Source organism: Falco biarmicus, chromosome 7 (genome assembly GCF_023638135.1).
Source record: "Falco biarmicus isolate bFalBia1 chromosome 7, bFalBia1.pri, whole genome shotgun sequence".
NCBI classification, from domain to species: domain Eukaryota; kingdom Metazoa; phylum Chordata; class Aves; order Falconiformes; family Falconidae; genus Falco; species Falco biarmicus.
In genome coordinates this window covers 70,077,919-70,099,804 of record NC_079294.1, presented here as the reverse complement: position 1 = coordinate 70,099,804, position 21,886 = coordinate 70,077,919, and the positions used below count along the sequence as shown (strand labels likewise).

The following is a 21,886-nucleotide window of genomic DNA, read 5'->3' as shown; positions in this document are numbered from 1 at the left end:
GGCACCGTCCTCCTGACACAGCTTCTGCAAGCGACGAGGGTGTCCAAAGCATTAAAACTTTCCTGGGGTTACGCAGCTGGCTTTTATAACCAGCTTTAAAGCGCCTGCAGCAGGGGCCCGGTGCTCACCCCGCCGCCATTTTGCGGGGAGGGTGAAGCGGAAGCCCCGCCCTCTGCCAGGCAAGCGGAAGCGCTATGCCGTCACTTCCGCCCGCGGCGCGGCCATCCAATGGCGGGGCGGGCTGTGTTTTGGCGCTGAATACGAAGGGGCGCGCGGAGGCGGGCGCGCGGCCCCGCCCCGTCATGGCGGCCGTGCCGCAGAACAACCTGCGGGAGCAGCTGCAGCTCCACTCGGCCCGCGGCTCCTTCGGCAAGCTGCCCCCGCCGCGGGCCCGGCCGGCGTGAGTACGGCGTGCCGCGGGGCCCTAGCGGGCGGGGGTGCGGCCGGGGGCGCGAGCGGGCCGCTAACGAGGGGCTCGTTTCTCTCCTCAGGGGCTTTACCTTCAAGAAAACCTCCCCGGCTGGGGCCCTGCCCGCGGAGCGGGAGCCTCGGGGCCTCGCCGCCGCCTCTGCGTTAAGGGACAAAGATGTCAACACCTCCCTGCCTGCCCTCGCCTCGTCCCTCCCAGCCTCCACCGGCAAGAAAACACAAATCGGGGATTACTTTCCACCAGCAGCCGGCCCCCGTGGACAGAGCCTGCAGCCGGCCTGTGCCAGCCCGGCGCTTGCCAGGCCCCTGCTGGCCAGGCTTCGGGAGGCGTCACAAGTCCCCGCCGGCTCTGGGAAGAGGAGCCTGCCCCAGGGGCTGTGTGGCGTTGCCACCCGGGAGGCTGGACCCGGGCCTGCAGCTGGCCCAGTCATTGCCATCGATGATGAGTGGGATGACATTGACGATTTTGATTTGTCGGGAATGGAAAAGAAGTCTTGCAGACCGCCAGTCCCGTCCCCCAAGGGGCAGCAGGCCTCCTGCAAGCCTTCCCAGAGGTCAAAGCCTTGCCTGGATGAGCCACCTGGCTTTCCCAGGACTGTGGGCGATGTGCCTGGCAGCCATGACGCTCTGGGGTGTGGGGAGACCTCACCAGAGGCTGAACAAGAACCCTTGTCACAGCAATCGGTGATCTGTCTTGAGGATTCAGCTCCCTGCAGCCGTACCAAGGCTGCGAGGGAGGGCCTTTGGGAGAATTTACCTGCTGATGTGATTTTGGATGGTGCCAGGGAAGAGGCTTGCCCAGGTAACTATTTTCAAGTACCAGTGAGCTAGAAGTAAATACGTTCGTGCTTGAATACAGGGGGCTTGATTTTTCAGAAATTAGAGGGAGCTGCATGATGCTCGTATCTGACGAGCAGTCATGGGCGCGTGGATTTTGTTAGGGTAACTGCAGCTTATGAAAGTGCAGGATTGTGACTGGTGGAGGATTGTCTTTGTGGCAGAAGTAGCAGCTGGTTGCATGGTAATATTGGAGTTGCAAGACTTCCAGAAACTAAGAGCAACAATCTATAGGGATGATATAGAAAGAGAAGCACTTCTAAAATTTATATGAAAGAGACGTAAAATCATCTTATGCCTAAGTGTAATAACGAGAAAGAGTAAACAACAAAAGGAGATCTCTTCCCATTTAAAACAAAAAACCAAAACCCCTTGATGACGACCAAAAAGTTCATGACTCTTTGTCAGAGTGCTTCCTTGGCAGCTCAGTGTTCCGTGCAGCTTCTTTATTTTATATGCCTGGCCTCTTACGTTTTGAAACTTTTGATCTTTATTTCTGAAATTAATTTGTTTATGCAACAGAACAATATTGAACGGTGTTCAGTGATGCTGCCGTTACACAAAATGGTGAAAGGATTTGTGAACTGAGTTTTTCTTCATAAGAATATTTTGTTACCTTTTCCCCTCTTTCGGTGAAATGAATTTTAATATGTTAAGATGTTGGCCTTTCTTAGCAAGATTTGTCTTATAAGGCACCATACATGTAAATTTACCTTCTAATTCCAGTATAGGGACTGTGTTAGTTGACGAGTCTACACTCTTTTTAAGTTATTATTTAATATAACAATGGTTTTATAGAAAATCTTTTGTAAGAAGGTATACCTTTTAAGTTTTTCTTTTCTGACAGGAAAGGGTAACTATAGGCAAGCTTTTCCACTTAAAAGAAGGTATGTAAGGGTTTTGCCCATTATTTTTTTTAATGGGGGAGAAAAAGGGAGCAGTAATAATTTTTTTTGGTCCTTTTAAAAGTCAGAAACTATATGAAACAAGTGTTTTGAAATGTGGCTATTATTTTTTTCCTTCTGTTCAGTTGTGGTTTTGTTTATACCAAAATAAGTTTACATTGTAACCCAACAATGTTAATAAACTTTCAGCTGCTAATGATAAAAGTAGTGAGAGCCAGAAGCCAAGCAGTGATGAGAAAAACACCCCCCCTGAACAGGATGAGGCAGACATCCAGCCGTTTTCAGGTACTGAGCTTGAAGAGGATGATTACCTAGATATTGTTCCACCCTCCCCTGAAGAAGAGCTGCCTTCCTTCTCGCCTGCTGTAAAAAGCATTAGGTAAAACAAAGTTTCATTGGTAAAACTGTCTGATTCACTGGTAAAAAAGGCTGATTTTAAAAAGAACCATAAAAGACATGTAAGTAGTGCTTGTTAAAGAGTTGCTAATTGGATTGTGTCTGTCTGTTGTTTGGCAGGTTAGCAGTTGACAGCTGTTTCTTATGTTGTATGACATACTTTTTAATGGCCAATATTTAAGGTGGCTTTTGCTTCAGAAAAAGTGGAGTTATTTTTTCTTTTGTAGGGGAGGGGAAAATAATTTTGAAGCAAGTCTGTAACTGTTGGTGCACAGAATGAGTGACAAACTGCTCAGCTACTTGGATTTTAACTGGATTTTCAGGAATTTATCTTTTGCACACATCTTAAATGCTGTTATTCTAAAAGATAAACTTATTGTGTGGAAACACCTTGATTTACAGACATATATATTTTAATGACTTTTTTTTTTTCTTTTGATGTTAGTAATGTTTTCAAAGAATCTCCCACTGGTGGAAGACCCACAGCTAGCAGCATTGAGTCCAAGTCTGGGGAGGATGCCACAATCCAGCCTGTTGCGGAAAGTACTTCTAGTGTGGAGGATGCAGGTACACAAAACATTTTGCAATTTTACGCCTCGGATTCTGGGGACTGTTTGCAACTAATTGTTTGTGTCCTATGTAGTCTGAGAGCGTTAACAGTGCACAATGGGGACAGGGAAGCAGGGGACTGAGTCTTGGGCAGGATTTTCAGGTGTTGTGTATACACTGTATAGAGTCAGAGGTGTTGTCTGATCCCGATTCCAGGTTTGTCGGTATCAGTCTGGGATACGGCACAGACCTCCTTTTCGGAACTTAAAAGCACAGATTGACCAAATTGTTCCCAAAGTCAGCTATGGCACAAAGACTCGTCACTGTCAACCGGAGCTGTGTCAGTGCTTCCATTTGATTCCCACAGGTGCTGGCTTTGAGAAATACTGAGCTAAAATGTTTCCATGTTCCACTTGCAGCTGGAAAAGTTACCAGGTGTAGGTGTGCCACAGCTTTGTTTTAAGACTGCAGGTTCAGACTTCCCTCTCAAGATATATAAAAATAGCGTATGGTACTGTTCTACAGTGTCATTTAAAATTTTGTGTTTATAAATGCCCAGAGCAGTGTTTTTATTTTTATGTTTTAACAATGCTCTTCTGGAAATCAATTCAGTCAAGCTCCATCCTGTTATACTTTAGTGTATATATAGCAAACTTCTGGTCAACGTGGACCGTTGGCTTGCTGCAAGAGGTGCTCTTCTGACCACCCAAGGGTTAGGCGAGTGTAATGGGCCAGAATTTAGTCTGAGGTATCACACCCCTGGTAGCAGCTGTTGGAGCTACGGTGCAGTTTATTGGCAAAATCCAGATGGTTTGCAGTGGTCCCAAATTTGAAAGGGAAGGTCATGAGCTGACAAATGCTGACTTTCACACATAGGAGGTTTTCTTTGATACTTTCTAGATTAGAATTGCAATGTAATATTTTGATAAAATATGTTTTAGTGTGTTTGGGGAAAGGTACTTTGAGTTAAGCAAAATGCATAGCATTGAATTTTTTGAAATAAGTTTGAAAGAACTGTGATGGGGTTTGGAAGATAAATAGAGATGGACAATTAAAAGGCAAGGGCAAAAATATGTAGACTAGGTGAGTTTGTGCACACAGAGAAGCTTCTTTATGCAAATAGACTTTTAAAAAATAGATTGAAAGTGAATTATTTAGACTGACTTACTGCAATTCACTGTCTTTTGGGAGAGTGATATGATCTTGTTACATATTCTAATAATAATTAGTATTACTGTCTGCTAAAATGACCCTATCTGACAGATAAAGGCTTGCAGTTGGAACAGCAACTCTATGATGTTATGGATGATATCTGTAAGCTGGTTGATGCCATTCCGCTTCATGAGCTGAAGTTTCTGTCATGTGCAAAAGAACTTCTCCAACAGAGAGATCTCAGGTACGCTTTCATAAGCAGTCTTCCACATCTCCACGCTCTGTGCACAGTGGTGCCATGCCTGCAGGTGTCTCCATTGCACTGAAAAGATGATACAGAAGGGTTTTTTTAAAAAAGCTTAAAATTAGGGGGAAAAAATGAAGGGGAAAAAAAATATCCAAAATCGCTGAAAGTGTTAACAATCCAAATGTGCTGCCAGAAGAAAGGATCCAATTCCACATTCAATCTGAGGCACAGGTAGTCCTGTATCTTTTTTTTGGAAGGTGACCAGCACCCGGTGCTTCCCAAGAAGCAGGGTGCTGTGATGTAAACTGCTAGGTGTTTTCTTGATTTCTTGTAAGAGGAGGCATTACTTTAATATTCTGTCTGTGAGATTTGCTATCACTCACCGAAGTGGTTATGACTTCCCCTAATATCCATGTATTTGTCATCTTTCAATCTGATTATTGCTACTGCAGTCTGCTGCTTTCACTTCTGCATAATCTGATGACACAATACGTACACAAAGTATTGAGATTTGGTTTTGTTTTTTACTGGAGTGGGACTAGGTGCTCTTTCCAAATGTTCTCAGTAAAACTAATTTATTTCCTCTTATTACTGTAGTCAGACGTAGTCTTTAGAGATTACATAAAAGCATAATTTGGTTCAAGTGTATTTTTACTTTTGTAACTTCAGATTGGTGCCTCCAAGGATTTATTTTTAATTTTTTATGCTTTACCTTGCCTGGATCAGTTCCTTGCTATTAGGAATTCTTTTATGTTATGTCTGTGGAGAAGATGTAGTAGTTTTGTAATTATTTTGTTCAACAGAGTTCTGGTATTGTTCTCTCTTCCCTAGATTTGTTTGAAATATTTTTCAAATACAATGACAACAGAGTACGATGTAACCACTGTATCTTAATATTTTTAACAGGAGAGAGACAAAACTGTTTACTCTGTGTTGTAGGACTTGATAAATCATTGCTTGTGACTAAATATTTTTGTTCCTTCTTCCTTCTTTTGACATCTCTCTCAGGAGAAAATTGCTAGCTAATTCTGTCACTTCAAACAAAAGTAGCATAAACTACACTTTTCCTAGAAACTGGAAGGCTTGTGTGGAGCGGGGCCCTCTGGCATGTCCTGGTACTGCTCTGTGCTCTACTCCAAACTGGAGCTTCAGTTCTGACAGAAACTCACCAAAATCCACAAACCTCCCATCTATGCTTTCTGGGACTGTTAATTCAAGCAGTTTTTCTACCAAAAGAAATCAACCCTTGGATACCTCTTGTGCTTCAAAGCAAAGTATTGAGATCACCTGCCCAGAAACTACAGCGTTGTCATCTTCCAAGGTAGATGGCAAAGAGGGAGCTTTCCACGGCCTCCGTTCTGAGGTGTCCTTCAACAGCAGCTGGGGTGAAAAACCAGGGGTGAAAAATAGTGGAAACCATCATCTGCTGGAGGGGGCTTTTACAAGCACAGCTCTGAAAGGTCAGAGCAAAGCTCCTCCTAGCATTCCTGCAGAAGACCCATTAGGTGTAAAGGATACAGACTTTGACCTTGATCACTTTGATATTGATGATTTTGATGAGGACTGGGAGAATTCGGTGAATGTTTCGACACCTGAGACGCCATCTATGCCATTGTATCAGCCTGTCAGGGAAGGGCCACCTGCCAAATCGCTGCTGTCGAAGATCATGTCCAGAGCCAAAGGATCTGCTCTTGGATCAAACCCTGCTGCTCCAAAATCGAGCTTCCTGATGGGAACAAAGAACCGTTCAGGTAAATTATGCTCAGTAGGATTGCTATCTTTCTCTTTTAAAACTTTATTTACTTGTTTTTAAACCTAAGGCCAAGTAACTTGCTGAAGGTTATACCAATTCCTTTTGTTTCTGTGGAAATTTCTTTTGGTTTCTTTTTGCAAAGTCATCTTCTGTTTGGGTTTTTTCCTCCAAGTGATGTCAAACGTCTTGAATATTTATTTGCCATGCAGGTTGCAGTTGGGAAGTTGAAGCTGCTAAAATTGGAAACTAGACTGTTTCTGTGTGTTAATTAAATAATGATTCCACAGTTGTCGATTCAAAGCTGTACAACAGTTTTAGCTGTTTATGCAAAAATAATCAAAACTAGGCAGTTGTTGAAGCAAACCTAACCCCTCTGGGGCGCAGGGGTGGGTCAGTATTATTTGTGGTTACTGTAGGAATGGGTTGTAAAAAGGGGAGGTGAAAATGTTAACCCATTTTATGAGCTTCTGATATGGCTAGCACCTACTGTTGGGTGCCTGCAAACGGACAGCCTATTCATAATGGTTTGTGAGAGACAGAGTTTGTCAGTCTAAGACTTTACACAGTCATGGCTAAGAAGCTTGTTTCGAGAGATTTGCATGTAATCCAAATTCACACCTTAGCTGGTGTTAAATTCTAGATTAATGCAATTTTTTTTAGTAAGTCACGGTTTGAGTTTAAAAGGTTCAATGGGTTGAAGTTGTGGCTAAGCCATCTGTTGCAGTGAAGCAGTTTTATGTGCAAGAGTGGTAGTGTGATGATACTGTAACTTATTGTGTGTACATTTTCTTTGTCTACTAGATCTGCCAGTTAATAACCCTGCACTAGAACGTTTCAGGGGTATGAAATTTTCCCATTCTGAAGATATGATGAATGTATTTCACAAAAAGTTTGGTTTGCACTGTTTTCGGACAAATCAGCTGGAAGCCATCAATGCTGCTCTTCTGGGTGAAGATTGTTTTATCTTAATGCCCACAGGTATGTATCTCCAAAAGTCTCACTGCTGCAGGCTTTTGAGGTCTGGCACACACCTGAGAAATAAAGAGCTGAAGCTACTTTTGCAAGACCTGTGACAAACTTTTCCTTTCGTGCCTCTGTGGAGGTAACAACAAATTGTGCTGCTTGAATTCATGGCTGCAGGTTTTCTGGAATATTGTATACACTGTGGTATGTTGATGAGGTGATTGAATTTCTGCCTTCCGTAATATTTCACATAACTCTTCGTTATCCTACAGCTATCACATTAAATTTTACCAGTGACTGCCTCTATTGTTTATGAAAGTGCTGTAAAATGGGAAGTAAGAAATAGGTTTCCCCTCCTCCGTTCCTTCTCCATGCTGTCTACCTTTCCTCTTGATATCTAACATCTGTTGTGTTCTTTTTAATCCTTACAGGTGGTGGTAAAAGCTTGTGCTACCAGTTGCCAGCGTGTGTCTCAGCTGGTGTCACTATTGTTATCTCTCCACTGAGGTCACTGATAATAGATCAAGTTCAGAAACTGAAGACCTTAGATGTAAGTTCAAACAGCTTTAATTAAGCAAATTAAAAATCTGAAATTTTACAGCAAATCTTATGTCTCTCAAATATAAACTGCAAAAATTGATTAGATGGGAACTGTAAAAGGCACACAAAGTTGTCTAGGAAGAACTGAATGAGATGAACTTGAATATCTTGGCAATCTAGCCGCTGGGGGTATTGAAGCTCATGTGTGTTTGTTACTGGAGCTTGGTTTTCAAGTACAGGCGCCTGATTCTTAGATTCTGAGGGTTGTACTTAAGCACATAAATAGGAGCAGCCTGGCTCTATAGCAGAAATAAGCACTAACAATTCCCGAGTCAGGAGAGTTCTGGAGATGCCAAGCATTTTTAGAAAGTAATACACAGAGAAGAGAAATGCAGGTGCAGAAGATGGATGTTCCTAAGGCTGACCGCTTAAGAACTGCTTTTGCCTCAGCGAGGTGCCTTTTTCATCCTTTGTGTATCATTGAGATTTTAGATCTGTGAAACAAAGGTGGATAGCACGTTTTAAGGCAAAAAATACAGAGGTGTTTTGGAGTGTGAGACTGAAGGGACTATGATGCAGGGGTTTTGGAGCTCAGAAAAAATCCTTCTTTCGTCACTTACAGGTTTTAATTAGTCTGACTTGACAGGGCCCCTGAACGGTTGTCTGCCATATAGTGACTGTTGCACAACACTACACTTTGGGCACACTCTTTGCTCGTTACGGTGTCGTGATGTGCCATGGAAGCCAGATAAACTGGCAGTCTGACTCCTGGGGATTTGTAGCTGCAGAAGATATTTCCTCTGCAGAGCTGCAGCTGCCTCTTGCAAGAGGAAGAGGAGACAACCAGGCAGAGCTGGCTCTGTTGGTGTGACCTATTCTGGCATTGTTTTTGTCCTTAGGATCTAATTCCTTTATTATTATTCAGCATGAATAGTAAGTTACACTTTCAAACTCAATATTAAATTGCTGCTCCAAGTTGTATTCAATTTCTTCTGATGCAACGTTGTTCTGTGTTTGGGGGCACTGTTACTGAGGGTGTTATGGTTTTGTGCTTCTTGGAAACTTTGTTTCTTATCTGAAGATCTCTGTTTTCACAATTCAATGTCAAACTTAGAGCGTATTGAGCAGTAAACAAACATCACATCTATTTTCTTTACTGGAAAGTGAGTTCAAAGAAAACAGACAAATCCCTTAAGTCAGCTGTTGGTCTGCTGGTAGAATTGGGAGCAAAATAATAGAATTTGGCTTATAGTCTTTTAGCTTTATCACTAGAAAAATTCTGTGATGTCTACAGTACAGTGGGGGTACAAATGCTATCTATGATTACACAAAGCAGCACTGAAAATGTGATGTTTGTTGAGGATTTTTTTCTCTGGTTTATAACTAGATGTAGGATTCTTTGCAGGTTCTTCTGTTTTCTGCTTATTAAAACTTTATATTTTTTTAATATAGATTGCTGCGACGTATCTGACTGGTGATAGAACAGATACTGATGCTTCAAAAATATATATGCAGTTATCAAAAAAAGATCCTGTAATAAAGCTTCTTTATGTTACCCCTGAGAAGGTTTGTATTTAATTTGAATTTTAAAATCATGGAGGCAAAAAGAGGAGGATTACTATGAAGTATTAAAGGTGAAACACTGAAACTTAGAGTAGGTTTCTGGGGGAAAAAGAAATTGTTAAACATTTTTTAGATAACTCAGTAAGACTGTACAGATGTATCTAATTTCAGTCATTAATTAAGCAAGAATGAGAACTGAGTAGGTCTATACAGCCTAAATCTTAAAAAAAAACCAACCCATGCCCATCCATTTCCACATATCTTATTACATATTAGTGGCTAATTGCTGTCAAGTAGCTATTAGAATCTAGACTACTATGAATAGGATAATATAGGGAGAAAATATTTAACTGTCAAGGTAATACGTGATTGGCAAAAGATTGCCTTATACTTAATTATATACTGCCTGTTAAAAATTGTTATTCCACAAGAGCTTTGTAAGAGGGGACTGTTCAGTGTGCTGATTACGTTTCTTTCTTCAGCATTGTCTTTTGTGACATGAGTCATTTAAATCTACTCAGATTGTAGGACCTCTAAATAGATGATCGGAGAACCTTGCCACAATCCCACACCATCTGCTTCATTGTCAATTAAAATGAAGCCGATTGCCACCTTCTTTATGCCTTCAAGCTTTACCTGTGCAGTCAAGGTTAACTTTGCATTTTGAACAATTGAGTACAATTGTTTCTGTATTCTTAGTCAGGTAGGGTGACACTTTGCTGTTAGTTTGCTTTCTAATGCTGCTGGTGGATGTGTACCTAGATTTGTGCGAGCAACCGACTGATGTCAGCCCTGGAAAATCTCTACGACAGGAAACTCCTAGCACGTTTTGTCATTGATGAGGCCCACTGTGTCAGCCAGGTAAAAACCTTGATTAGTTTTTCAAAATGGCAAAACACTTAGTTGGAGCATCTGACTCAGTTATACTTAAATTTTGTTTTTTAAACCAGTGGGGTCATGATTTTCGGCAAGACTACAAACGATTGAATATGCTCCGCAAGAAGTTTCACTCTGTTCCTATGATGGCTCTTACTGCCACTGCTAACCCCAGAGTACAGAAGGATATTCAGAATCAGCTTGAGATGCTAAAACCACAAGTGTAAGTTGCTCAGCAGTTTCCTGAAACAATTCGTTTGTGCCATGGAAATAATGAGTGGACAAGTAGTGAAGTAAGAAAAGCATAATAGGTCCATCTGAAATATGTACATAGTTGTGTCTGATTAAATTCCATGCATACATTCTCATTTAATGTGAGTTATATGCAAAATATTGAAGTAAGAGGAAGAAAACCAATTTGCCCAACTCCTTCTTGCATGATTAAGGAAGCTGTTTGATAGAAAATAACATCAGGAAATTTTCTGTATCACTGACAGAATGTGAAAGTTGTGTTTTAGGCTGCTTTTCATGAGACTGCTGGAAAACTGCAAAAGCTGGAAGTGTTTTTTTAATTAGCATTGGCAGTAACATAGACGATGAAGTACCACTGGGCCTGCATCGTGTTGTAGTGTGTTCGTTGTACACAACGGAAAAATATTCTGTTTTGTTTAATTTCTTATTTTAGAAACCTATTTTAGTGTAGAAGGAGGGAGGCGACACTAAATTTTGCAAATTTGATCAGTCAAATGTGGATGCTAGTATTCAAAAGGAGAATGAAGGCAAGGCAAATCACTCTGTGCATCTTTGGTTTATGGGCCTTTCTTCCTTCTACATAGTACCACGTAGCTTTGTTTTTTTCACAGCCACAGGAAAAATGCAGATATTTTAGACCCTGAGTATGGGCAATGTAAATCTCCATGGGCATAGTGGAACAATAATTCCTTTGCAGATAACACAGAACAAGTAGCAGTTGAATTTAGGACATTCCAGTCGATACCTAGCTTGTTCAAAGGATTGCTGTGCCCATAGAGCTGACGAGCATCCATGAACCGTCTTGTTTCAGGTTTACAATGAGCTTCAACAGGCATAACTTGAAATACGATGTATTGCCCAAGAAGCCAAAGAAGGTGGCAATGGATTGCTTGGAATGGATTAAAAAATATCATCCGTGTGAGTATTGAGCAGCATGGTGTGCTTGCATACCTTTTTATGAACTACTTTCAAGGCAGGAAAAGTTTTTATAATGCTGTAAAACCCCCAAACTTCTGTCTTTCTGGAAGTGACTATTGTACAAGAAAAACAAGTTGGAGGCAAAATTATGTTATTGATAATGGTAATCAGATTTATAGGCATTCTAAAGTTAAGAATTTGAGTTAAGATGGAAAAGTAAATTATGGTAATGCTCTTGAGTAATCTTTCTGGAGGTTGCCAGACCTTTTACCTTAGTGTCTTCAGAGTATAAAGGCCACTTAACATCCATACTGTTTTAATTGTTTTAATTCTGTGGTCTGCTTATCCGTGGTTCCCTTGAAGATGTCTTCAGAGATTCCTATCTTTCTAGGCTCGCTTTTGGAGTCCTGCAGCTCATGTTGCTGGAACTTGGCCACACCAAGCTCCCTTCATAGCTTCCCTCGTGCTGTAACCCCATCTATCATTGACTAAACTGCTCTAGCTCTTGATTTATGTAGTTCTTTATTCACGTATTTTAAATCCTAACATTGGACAGTACTGAGCAGGAAAACTTTTCTTGATACCACCTCACCAAAAAACCAGGAAATAGGGCGAGGAGAAGCTAACAAAACCATCTTGATATTGATAAAATTACTTTTCTTTATTATTAAGTAGTTATTGCATTACACTTAGCAACTTCTCCCTATTACAATAAATGTATTTGCTTGACAGGTTTGACTGTTAAGCAAGTGAAAGGAAATAAGGCTGTATTGTAACACAAAACTTTTTTTTTTTTTATACATTTGCAGATGACTCTGGAATAATTTATTGCCTTTCACGTCATGAATGTGACACAACAGCGGCTGTTCTGCAGAAGGAAGGTCTTGCTGCACTTGCCTATCATGCTGGCCTCACTGACTCCAACAGAGATCTTGTACAGAGGAAGTGGATTAACCAAGAAGGGTGCCAGGTAAAAGCAAAGCAGCTGGAGGTGGGAGGTGGAGGGGAGTGACTGGAAATTAAGAGAACTTTCATCCCTCTTGGCCTAGTAAATGAAAGCAAAGTTGTGTAATGTTATTGCCAAATCGGATGCAGTATTAAATTAACTGATCTGGACAGATCTGCCAAAACACATTCACCATCTCTTGGTCGGGAATTTTACAAATCAAAGACTGCAGCACTGCACCAAGGTATGATACTCCAGTAGGAAGGAACCGAGCTGTGCAAGGCTTCTGGAACAGCTCTAGGCACGCTGCTGAATTGTATATTGAGACTCAGATTTGGAGCTTTCTCTTTGGAATAACTCTCCTGAAAGGAGAGCCATTTTTGCCAGTTTTGTAATCCTGATCGCCTGTCTGTTTTTGGAGCAGAACACTGCATTAATAATTTTCATAACTAAATTGTTATTTCCTTCCTAGGTTATATGTGCAACAATTGCCTTTGGAATGGGAATTGATAAACCTGATGTGCGCTATGTGATCCATGCTTCTCTTCCTAAATCTATAGAAGGTTACTATCAAGAATCTGGCAGAGCTGGACGAGATGGTGAAATGTCTCACTGTGTGCTCTTCTACAGCTACAGTGACGTAACCAGACTTAGAAGGCTAATACTAAGTGAGTTCTCGTATTTGTAACTTAATGGAGGCAATGTTAAAGAAGTCACCTAGTTACTGATCTCCATTTCATTTAGACTGTGCTACTTTCTCATTTAGAAGTGCTGTATATAGTATGGTATCGCAGAGATGGGAGAACTATGCATCTTCACCTGAATGGCTTTCTGTAATGAAAGATTTTTGTCACTTGTGCTTAATTTTAGTGAAAAACATTTTTCTTCATACGTATCCATCTCTTGATTCTTGTAATTCTAGGCTTATTTCCCTTCTCCATTCTTTAAAACTTTAGTGGTAAAATCTGACTCAGGTTAGTTCAACTAATAACCTACTTGTTATTTTTTTTTTAATTGAAAAAGAACATTGTGTTTTGTCTATCTGATAACATATAAAAATGCAGAGGTGCAATTTAACAAATAAAATGGAATTTATTGCATTTCAGTGGAGAAAGACGGAAACAGTCACACAAGACAGACCCACTTTAACAACCTGTACAGCATGGTTCACTACTGTGAGAACGTAATTGATTGCCGGAGAATTCAGCTTTTGGCCTACTTCGGGGAAACTGATTTCAATCCTACCTTCTGTAAGGATCACCCAGAAGTAATTTGCGATAACTGCAGTAGAAAGAAGGTAAAAATCATAGCTCTTATTTACAGTGTTGTTAAAAATGATTTTGTGTTTAGCTGCGTTTAAAAAGTGGTTACATGACATTTGGGAAGGCAAATGGAGAAAATTAATAAGATGTCTTGTATTTTTGTGATGCTAGATGCTTCGAATTACTTCCAGGGTTTAACCTAGAGTAGACTTACACAGAATACCCATGGACATCCATATGATGCTCCTACTTCTGTCAGCGGAGGACTAGTGGGGTGTAGGGCTGTTTCTTAGTGTTAGTTTTCTTGACTACAGTGCTTATCGGAGGCAGGAGCTGATAAAAGGTCCACTGAAATGGCTATGGGGAAATCTCTTCAACTGCCTATTCTGATGTTTTCAAGGCAGCTTCGTGCTGCCAGAGTAGCACAAGTGCCACATTAGGAGTGCATGCTGCTTGAGGTGGCCCAGAGATTAGGGTTTATGCACGAAGGATTGAAGCAAACTTGTTAGTGGCATGAACAGGAGTAGGAGAGGGGATAGCTGTTGAAGCAGACAGGGGGAGCAGTTACTGAGCTCTCCAAACCACATCTGTTTTATACCTGATAATATTGCTTCTCAGCCCTGTGTTAAGCATTACTTTTCACAGTTGTGATTGTAACAAAATTTGACTAGAATAATGTGTATTCAGTCCAGTCTTCTCATTTTAATGCATACTAGAAGTGTAAGTTGTAGTGCATGGCAGCAGAATAATTGCAGGAATGTTCTCCAAACAATTCACCTTGATTACCAGTATTTACACAGCAATCTTGCTGCTCACTCTATAGAATTAACACAACAGAGATGATCTACAATCAGTCAGTATGTATTATTGCATTTTCCAGGGTATTATCAAGGTAATATCAAATCTGGAATTCCTGTGAGTATATTGTATCACTGTAGGTGTACTAACTAGAAAATCACTATTTCTCTGTTTGGAACAAAATGAATTCATGATTGGAAAAAGCTCAATAATGAAAAACAACGTTGTCAGTAACAACTTGCATTAGGAGAGAACCACATAAAGTTGTTTCCTGATCAAGTCTATTTTAATAGGATTACAAATCAAGAAATGTAACAGATGAAGTGAAGAGCATTATAAGATTTGTACAAGAGCATTGTGGACGAAGGGGACAAATAAATGGAAAGAGAAATACAGGTTCTGGAAGATACACGTTGAATATGATGGTAGACATTTTCTTAGGTAAGTACTGTTCTTCCCGAAACAACATCTAAATAGACTTGGTGCATAAATTCCTGACTAAGTATCAGGAGATCTGTGCAATACCAGCAGTGGTTTAAAAGAAGATAAATTTTGCAGAATTATTCTTCCCAGGAATCTCTTGATGGTAGATGATCCAAAATAAATGAGACTTAAAGCTTTAATCCATTTTATGTTGCTATAGCGATAATATTAGTTTTCTGGTGGTGCTTGGAGTTTCTGGTGCTTAAATGTGTGGGGGTTTTGTATTGGTTTTTTTATGTGCATAGACTATGGAATACTCTGGGGAATCTTCCACAGGTCTCTAAATACATACATGTGTAGGCTTTCTAATCGCAGGCTAATCCTGTGATTTCTGTTGCACAGGTACAGCGAGTGCAAAGATTCAGTCTGGAATATTTGGGAAGGGAGCTGCCTACTCAAGGCATAATGTTGAAAGACTGTTTAGAAAGCTGGTCTTAGACAAGATTCTGGATGAAGAGTTGTACATCACAGCTAATGACCAAGCGGTTGCATATATAGTTCTAGGAGAGAAAGCTCAGGCTGTGCTAAATGGATCGCTACAGGTATGTAACAATTTTTTTTTTTTTTTTTTTTTCAATTGAACTTACTGGTTTTAAGTGCTACAGTTCTTAAGCAGCATATACCCTAAGATTAAACACAGTTTTCCTACCAGCTGAAGTACAGAAACTAATCTTTAGCAGATGCAGGGAACAGAATCCAACAAGCATGATTTCTAGTCCAGTATTCTAATAACATTGTGAAGCAAAAGGTGAGTTTCAGAGGATTGGAGAGGATTAAAGCCGCCTTTTCTTGCCCCATCAGTCTGATTCCAGCTTGACAAGAAAGGAAAGTTATGACCAACACAAAAAAAAGCAAGCTAAGAAGAAGCAACAGCACTACCTTCTCCTGCATTTTCTGCAGGTTTTTTCCAGTCATTGTTGAGCTCTGATGGAAAATGCACTTCAAGAAGGTCATGGAACCAGTCCCAGAATTGCTTGAGGCAGTGGCTCCTCTGCATTAGTTCTCTGTTTGGAGAAGAGCCCTCAGCGTTAGACCTAGTGACCTCTGTTTAAAGCTAGCTGTGAATTGGGCTCTCAGGATTTTTTCCCTGTGTTGTGTGTATACTCTCCTAGTTCTCTGTAGAAGAAATTTAGGGGCAGTTAAGTAGCCTGGAAAAAAACCAAAACAACCAACCAACAAACCAAAACATTTTAAAAGTGTATACTGGGTAAATAGTGTTTTTTAGTCCATTAAGGAATACTTTCAGTTTCCTCCACTGTTTTCCTGTGTTATCAATCAGTCTTCTAACAATATCTACGCAAAAACTCCCCTGACAGAAGTTATCGATTGGTTTATTTTAACAGGTGGAGTTTCATGAAACAGAAAGTGCCAGTGCCATCAGAAAGCAAAAGGCTTCCATGGCAAAAATGTCACAGCGGGAAGAGATGGTTAAAAAGTGCCTTGGGGAACTTACAGACACATGCAAAACGCTTGGGAAAATCTTTGATGTGCATTACTTCAATATTTTCAGTACTTCAACTCTAAAGAAAATAGCGGGTAATGTCAGCTTTTCACTACTTGGAACCGCTGTCGGCAGTAGACTGCATGTGCAATTGTAGCCTCTTCTGACAAAAAAATTCTAGAGTTTCTAACATTTAGTGAGAACGGGCTTAAGTGTACGTAACTGTGCGAGTCCCATGGAAGTAGCTGACAGCAGAGATTCCTTGGAGCTGCAGTTCATGCTGTAGCCGTCCTGCTGCGTAAGTACAAGAGCCACCCAAATAACGATACTGCAGAACAAACTTTGAAGCATTGCCAGAAAAAACTTTTGGACTAGTTTTTTGTACTAACAGACTAGAAACAAATATGCTAGAATAAAGGCTTACTTCCTTAAGGACTTAATGCACAGAGTGGCCCTAAAAGGAATTAATTTCCTCGAGAATACTCTACCATGACCTCTGTCTTTCAAGAAAGTTTGTTTGACATGTCTAATTGGTACTTTGTTACATTACAGAAACCTTGTCATCTGATGTGGAAGTTTTACTGCAGATTGATGGTGTCACAGAAGACAAACTGGAAAAATATGGTGCAGAAATAATTAAAGTGATGGATAAGTACTCTGAATGGACCATACCAGGTTTAGTATGCTTTGTACCTGAACATGAACTTTCCTGTTTAGTACCCTTTTCTCCTCTTCTATCAGAAGTTTTGCTCAAAAGTTCCCTTGTTTAAATACAAGTAACTAATTCATACAGTATAATAATTACAAACAGGGAAAAATTGCACACTTTCAGAATACACAGAGGTCTGCTATCTTCTCACTAGTTAAATTCAGCTATCTCTGAAAGACTAAAAAAGGAAAATGAGAACTAAGCAGCAGACTGCTCTGCTCCTGACCATTAGTTATTGGGATTTATGTAATATGTTTAGTTATAATGATAATTCTGACTGTAAAGGTAAAGGTCTTGCTCCTCCTGCATATTTTTACACCTGCGTCTACCATGTATAGGGTAACACTGTAGTCTGGCAGGTAATCAATAACTACTACCTTTTATTTTTCATACTAATTGAGGTCAGCAAGTTCAGGTCTTCACTGACTAGTTCTTGCTCAAATGTGAAGAATTTTCAAATCTAGGTGAAAAATAAAGGCTGTTGGATCAGAATGGTAGTATTTTATAATGCCTTTGCACAACTCTAACCTTATTTAAAAAGTACAGCTCTGTGGAGAATTGAGCCCTGAGACTAGTAAACCTGGTAACTTCACATGAGTGCAGCACATAGCCTATGTTGTGATTAGACTATTTAATACAGCTTGGCTGTTAGATTGGACGTTGGGGCCTGCAGTTTTAAAATTACTCATGTTAAAGTCTAAGGAGGCTGTGCTTTCATACACTGCAATCTGAGTAAATGTATGTCTACAAAGTTGATTTTTAAGTATTTTATTCTACTGCCTGTGCAAAGAATCATGTCCCTCTTGATCATCACTGATTGAGAAGGAGCTCTCAGCTGAGCCTTTATGCATCTCCTGATGCTGTTTTTAAAAACAAGTGCCATATTTGACTCTAGTATTTATGGCATATTCCATAAATCTTTCCAGCTGACATAGGGATGTGTGTAAAGGCAGAAAGCAGAGTGTTACCAAAACAGTTTAGACAAGAAGCTAAGCTAGAGAAAATAGGGCTAGCCAGTAATACTTCTATGTCATGAGATAAACCAAAACTGCTTTCTGTCCTTTACATCAGCCTATGAAACATGTATAGCTGAGTCTGGAGCATCACCAGGATGAAGGCAGTGCAAAGGAGGTTTTGAACTGCAAGGACAGAAGTTTTGATACAATCAGTGTGTGCTGGGTGACTGTTCTGGCTGGCCCAGGCAATATCTTAATTTTGTTAGTTTTAACTCTCTGCCTGTCCACAGAAGATGCTGCCTGCCAAAGTGTGGACACAGCTACAGGAAGTACTGCCACACCTGAAAGCGATGAAGCAGCGGAAGATGCAGTTACAACCTCAAGCTATTTTTGCAATAATGCAAACCAAAGAAGGAAAAGGAAAAGGCAAAGGCCGCCAAACTTCAGAGAATCAAAGAGGAAAAAAACAAGTAATGGTGGTGTCCAGCAGTTTCTTCCCAAAGGGTACGTTGCTTGCAGTCATTTATAACTTTTCTTCGTCCTGAATAGCACGGTGATGACCCCAGGATTGCACTGTTAATCAAGAAAACCAGTAGGATAAATATGGGCTTTTAAGAATGGCATTAAAATTATCCCATTACCTGGTAACAACAGCTCTGCTTTGGTTTTCTAGTGTTTTTTGTTTAAAAAGCTCCTGGTGAGGAAGGATATTGAACAATTGCCCTTTGTTTCTCACTCTTGATTGCCACAAGCTAAGTAGTGTCACTGAATTTCAGTGTGTTGCCATAGCCATTATTAGTAGGCTGACTGGATTCTGTGCTTGGAAACATAAAGAGGGCTTAAAACTTCGATTTGATGGAATATTTGAACTTCAGTGCCCAGTCCCTCATTAATTCATGTTCTCCCTCTGTATGGTACAAGGCAATGTCTGCATCAAGAGCATACCATTTGGATCCCAGAGTCAGGTTGGTCTTGAGCTTCTAGGGCAGATCCACCACCAAACTGTCACAGGGTGATGAAGAAGCCAGGCTGGGCCTCATCCTATGAGTTGATGACCTTATTTTAGCAGTTCATGTAGTGATTAGTCTGGTAATTCAAGTAGCCAGCAGTTTGTGCTTGAAGGTCCATGCTTCAAAAACATGATGATTAATCAGTCCTGAAAGGGAACCAATGAAAAAGGAGATATGGTTGGAGAAATTCTGCCCTCCCAAAACCCTCTTTAAAAACAGGGCAGGGGTGACTTTAGAAAACTTGAGCAGTAGGTTCTTATTTGGGTTTTATAGTCATGCCTTTTACAGGTTTGCTGTGCTCATAGCTTGCCTTGCACAAAAAGGAATTAAAGTTCCCTCTGCTGTGGTATGGTCAGGGTATCTAATCCCTCAGCCTAGAAATTTTACCTCATTTGGTATATGAGATAAGACACATGAGGTACAAAAGAGCAGTTATGCAGATAACCTACATCTTGCATTTCTGAAATAATTCTTTGCATGGGGTTTTATTCAGTCTGTATGTGTCACAGAAATTATTGCATTATCTATATATTGCAGCTGGGAGTTCAGGCCATTCGGAAGAGTAGCTCTAAATAGTACCGATGTGCTCTCCAAAACATTCTGTGCAATCCCCACCTGAAGAGCCATGCCTAAATTTTAAAGACTGTTAGGTTTTATTGGTATATTAACTACCTAGATTTTATTGCTTTAATATTGCATTCATCATCAACGATAAAATATGGTCTGCCTTATCAAAACACATTGCTTTCTGTCGTCGTCTGTTCTTTCCAAGGTTGTCTCCTTCTTTGCCCTGTTTTTCTTTATTATGGTCTTTGCTTTTTGTAGCAAATAGCTACAAAACTCCCAGCTCAGTAGGTTTTACTCTCACCTTTTTCACCTTCCCATCTACTAAAATACTAGTCGTCAAATGCTGTTGACCCTGAAGTGTCACTTAACGTTGATAGTCTAATTGGATTAATTGGAGTCAGGCTGGTTCAGCATTCTCTGTCCCTGTTTCAGGCTGCTTCTTGCCCTTAGGCAAATACCACACCAACAGTTACACTCGATTTACATTTCAAAGGTGTTTTTGCAGCCATCTGTATTAAAAAAAAATTAAAAATGAAAGCATAGTCTTCTAGAAAAACCTGATGGTGGTGATATATGTACAGCATGGGTGTAGGGAATGTGGCAAGTAAAGCAGGTGTCTGACACATACCTTGTCTCTCAATTTTGCAGTGGTTACAGAAGGACCAGAAAGCCGCCTAGCTCGAAGGCTCCAGCTTCATCTGGCTACAGTTCGGCATTACCCGGTGTTAGTGCCACGCAAGGAGCTGCTGGAAAGCTGGGGATTATGGCAGCACCAAAACCCAAAACCAGACCATTCCTTCAGCCTTCGTATTCAGTATTCTAACCAAGAAAATGTAAATACTGTATAAAAGCAAGCCCTGAAGATGCAATCATTGTTTATTAAATTTTTGTTTCATTTGCTAAACCTTCCAAGACTTGTATATTTGTCAAGTACGAAACCTCACATTAAATAAATGTTTTTAAACTCCTAAGTTTATTTTACCTTTCTACTACAAACTGACTGGTTCTAGAAACCCTGCTATTTCAGTGAAAATACTCCCTGTAAGCCTGCTTTACAGCTACCTTGGGGACACGCTTGAGACCACAAATCAAAAGCGGTTACTGGAACTGCACATCCTCAAGCTGTGCTTGCCTCTGTTCTTCTCCCTTGCTACTTGCACGAGCACTTGAGAGCTCGAGACCTGAGCTGCTCTTCTGAAAATGCAATCTTGGTATGTTCACCCAAGGTAGAAAATATGATTAAGGTTTATAAGTTTCAAATGTTTTTCTCCAGGTAGCAGGGCTGCCTGGGAGTGCTGTACCCTGCCCCAGGTGTGCTTTTTTTAGTTACTATTATTTTATTATTTTTTTAAAACGGTATCTTCCCCCAGACACAGCGAACAGCATTTGAGTTGCCCTTGGCTTCCACTTGCCTGCCTTGCACGAGGCCGCCCTGGTGCGTTCAGAAGGGCTGGAGGGACACACCTGCTTGTACACGTTCACTGGAACGCAGGGCAGTGCGCGGCTGGGACGAGCCCTTTGCTTGCTTGGCTGGAGCAGGGGGGTTCGTCGGTTATTTCTGGGCAACGACTCTGCCAGGGCTGGCCCCTGTGTATTGTATGATCCATCTCACCAGCCTTCTCTGAGTGCAAGGGGCCTCTGGAGACCATCTCGCCCAAGCCCTGCCCCAGCAGGCTCTCCTGGGGCAGGCTGCAGCTGTGCCCAGGTGGGTTTTGGGTGTCTCCAGAGGAGTCTCTACAACCTCTCTGGGCAGCCTGTCCCAGTGCTTGGTCTCCTTCAAGGTGTAGGGAGGTTTTTCCTTGTATTCAGATGGAATCTGTGAGGCAGTTTTTGCCTGCTGCAGGGCCCCACTGAAAAGAGCCTGGCCCCATCCTCTTGACACTCACCCTCACCCACCCGTAAGGTATTTGCAGACATTGCTCAGGCCTCCTCTCCAGGCCCAGCTCTCAGCCCTTCCGCATCAGGGCAATGCCCCATCCCCTCATCATCTGCACAGCCTCCCCCAGACCCTCTCCAGCAGCTCCTGTCTCTCTCCACCTGGGGACCTCCCCCGTTTCAGCCCGTTTCAACTAACCTCCCTGTTAAATTTGCTTTTTCCCTCCTGAGCCTGTCTGCGGCAAGTACTCGCAAGGTGCAATTACAGCCCCCTCGCCGCCACCCCGCTCCTGGCACCGCAGCCTTGGATCCCTCACGCAGCGCCCCGGGCCAGGGCGGGCTGTGGGGCCGGACTCAGCCCTCGGGCCCCGCGCCAGCCCGGCGGCACCCCGCGGCGGGACCGGCGGCCGCCAGGGGGAAGGCGCCGTGGCCGGAAGCCCGCCCGGGCCGCCCCTCAGC

General features: G+C 41.5%; 1 protein-coding gene across 2 annotated transcripts; it reads left to right on the top strand.

The window, feature by feature from the left end:
- Nucleotides 1-28: 28 nt before the first annotated feature.
- Nucleotides 29-20,523, top strand: BLM (BLM RecQ like helicase). 2 transcript variants are annotated; one of them, XM_056346171.1, is made up of 21 exons: nucleotides 29-400; nucleotides 492-1,231; nucleotides 2,361-2,550; nucleotides 3,013-3,134; nucleotides 4,380-4,512; nucleotides 5,524-6,266; nucleotides 7,070-7,246; nucleotides 7,663-7,781; nucleotides 9,224-9,337; nucleotides 10,097-10,195; nucleotides 10,285-10,433; nucleotides 11,274-11,380; nucleotides 12,190-12,350; nucleotides 12,799-12,994; nucleotides 13,433-13,623; nucleotides 14,680-14,827; nucleotides 15,212-15,411; nucleotides 16,213-16,405; nucleotides 16,863-16,985; nucleotides 18,269-18,479; nucleotides 20,201-20,523. In XM_056346171.1, exons 1-21 carry the CDS (start codon nucleotides 195-197, stop codon nucleotides 20,373-20,375), a joined length of 4,497 nt encoding a protein of 1,498 aa, XP_056202146.1. In that variant the 5' UTR covers nucleotides 29-194; the 3' UTR covers nucleotides 20,376-20,523. The 2 variants fall into 2 exon arrangements, with proteins under 2 accessions (XP_056202146.1, XP_056202145.1); XM_056346170.1 differs by having other exon boundaries at nucleotides 18,266-18,479.
- The last annotated feature ends 1,363 nt before the right edge of the window (nucleotides 20,524-21,886 follow it).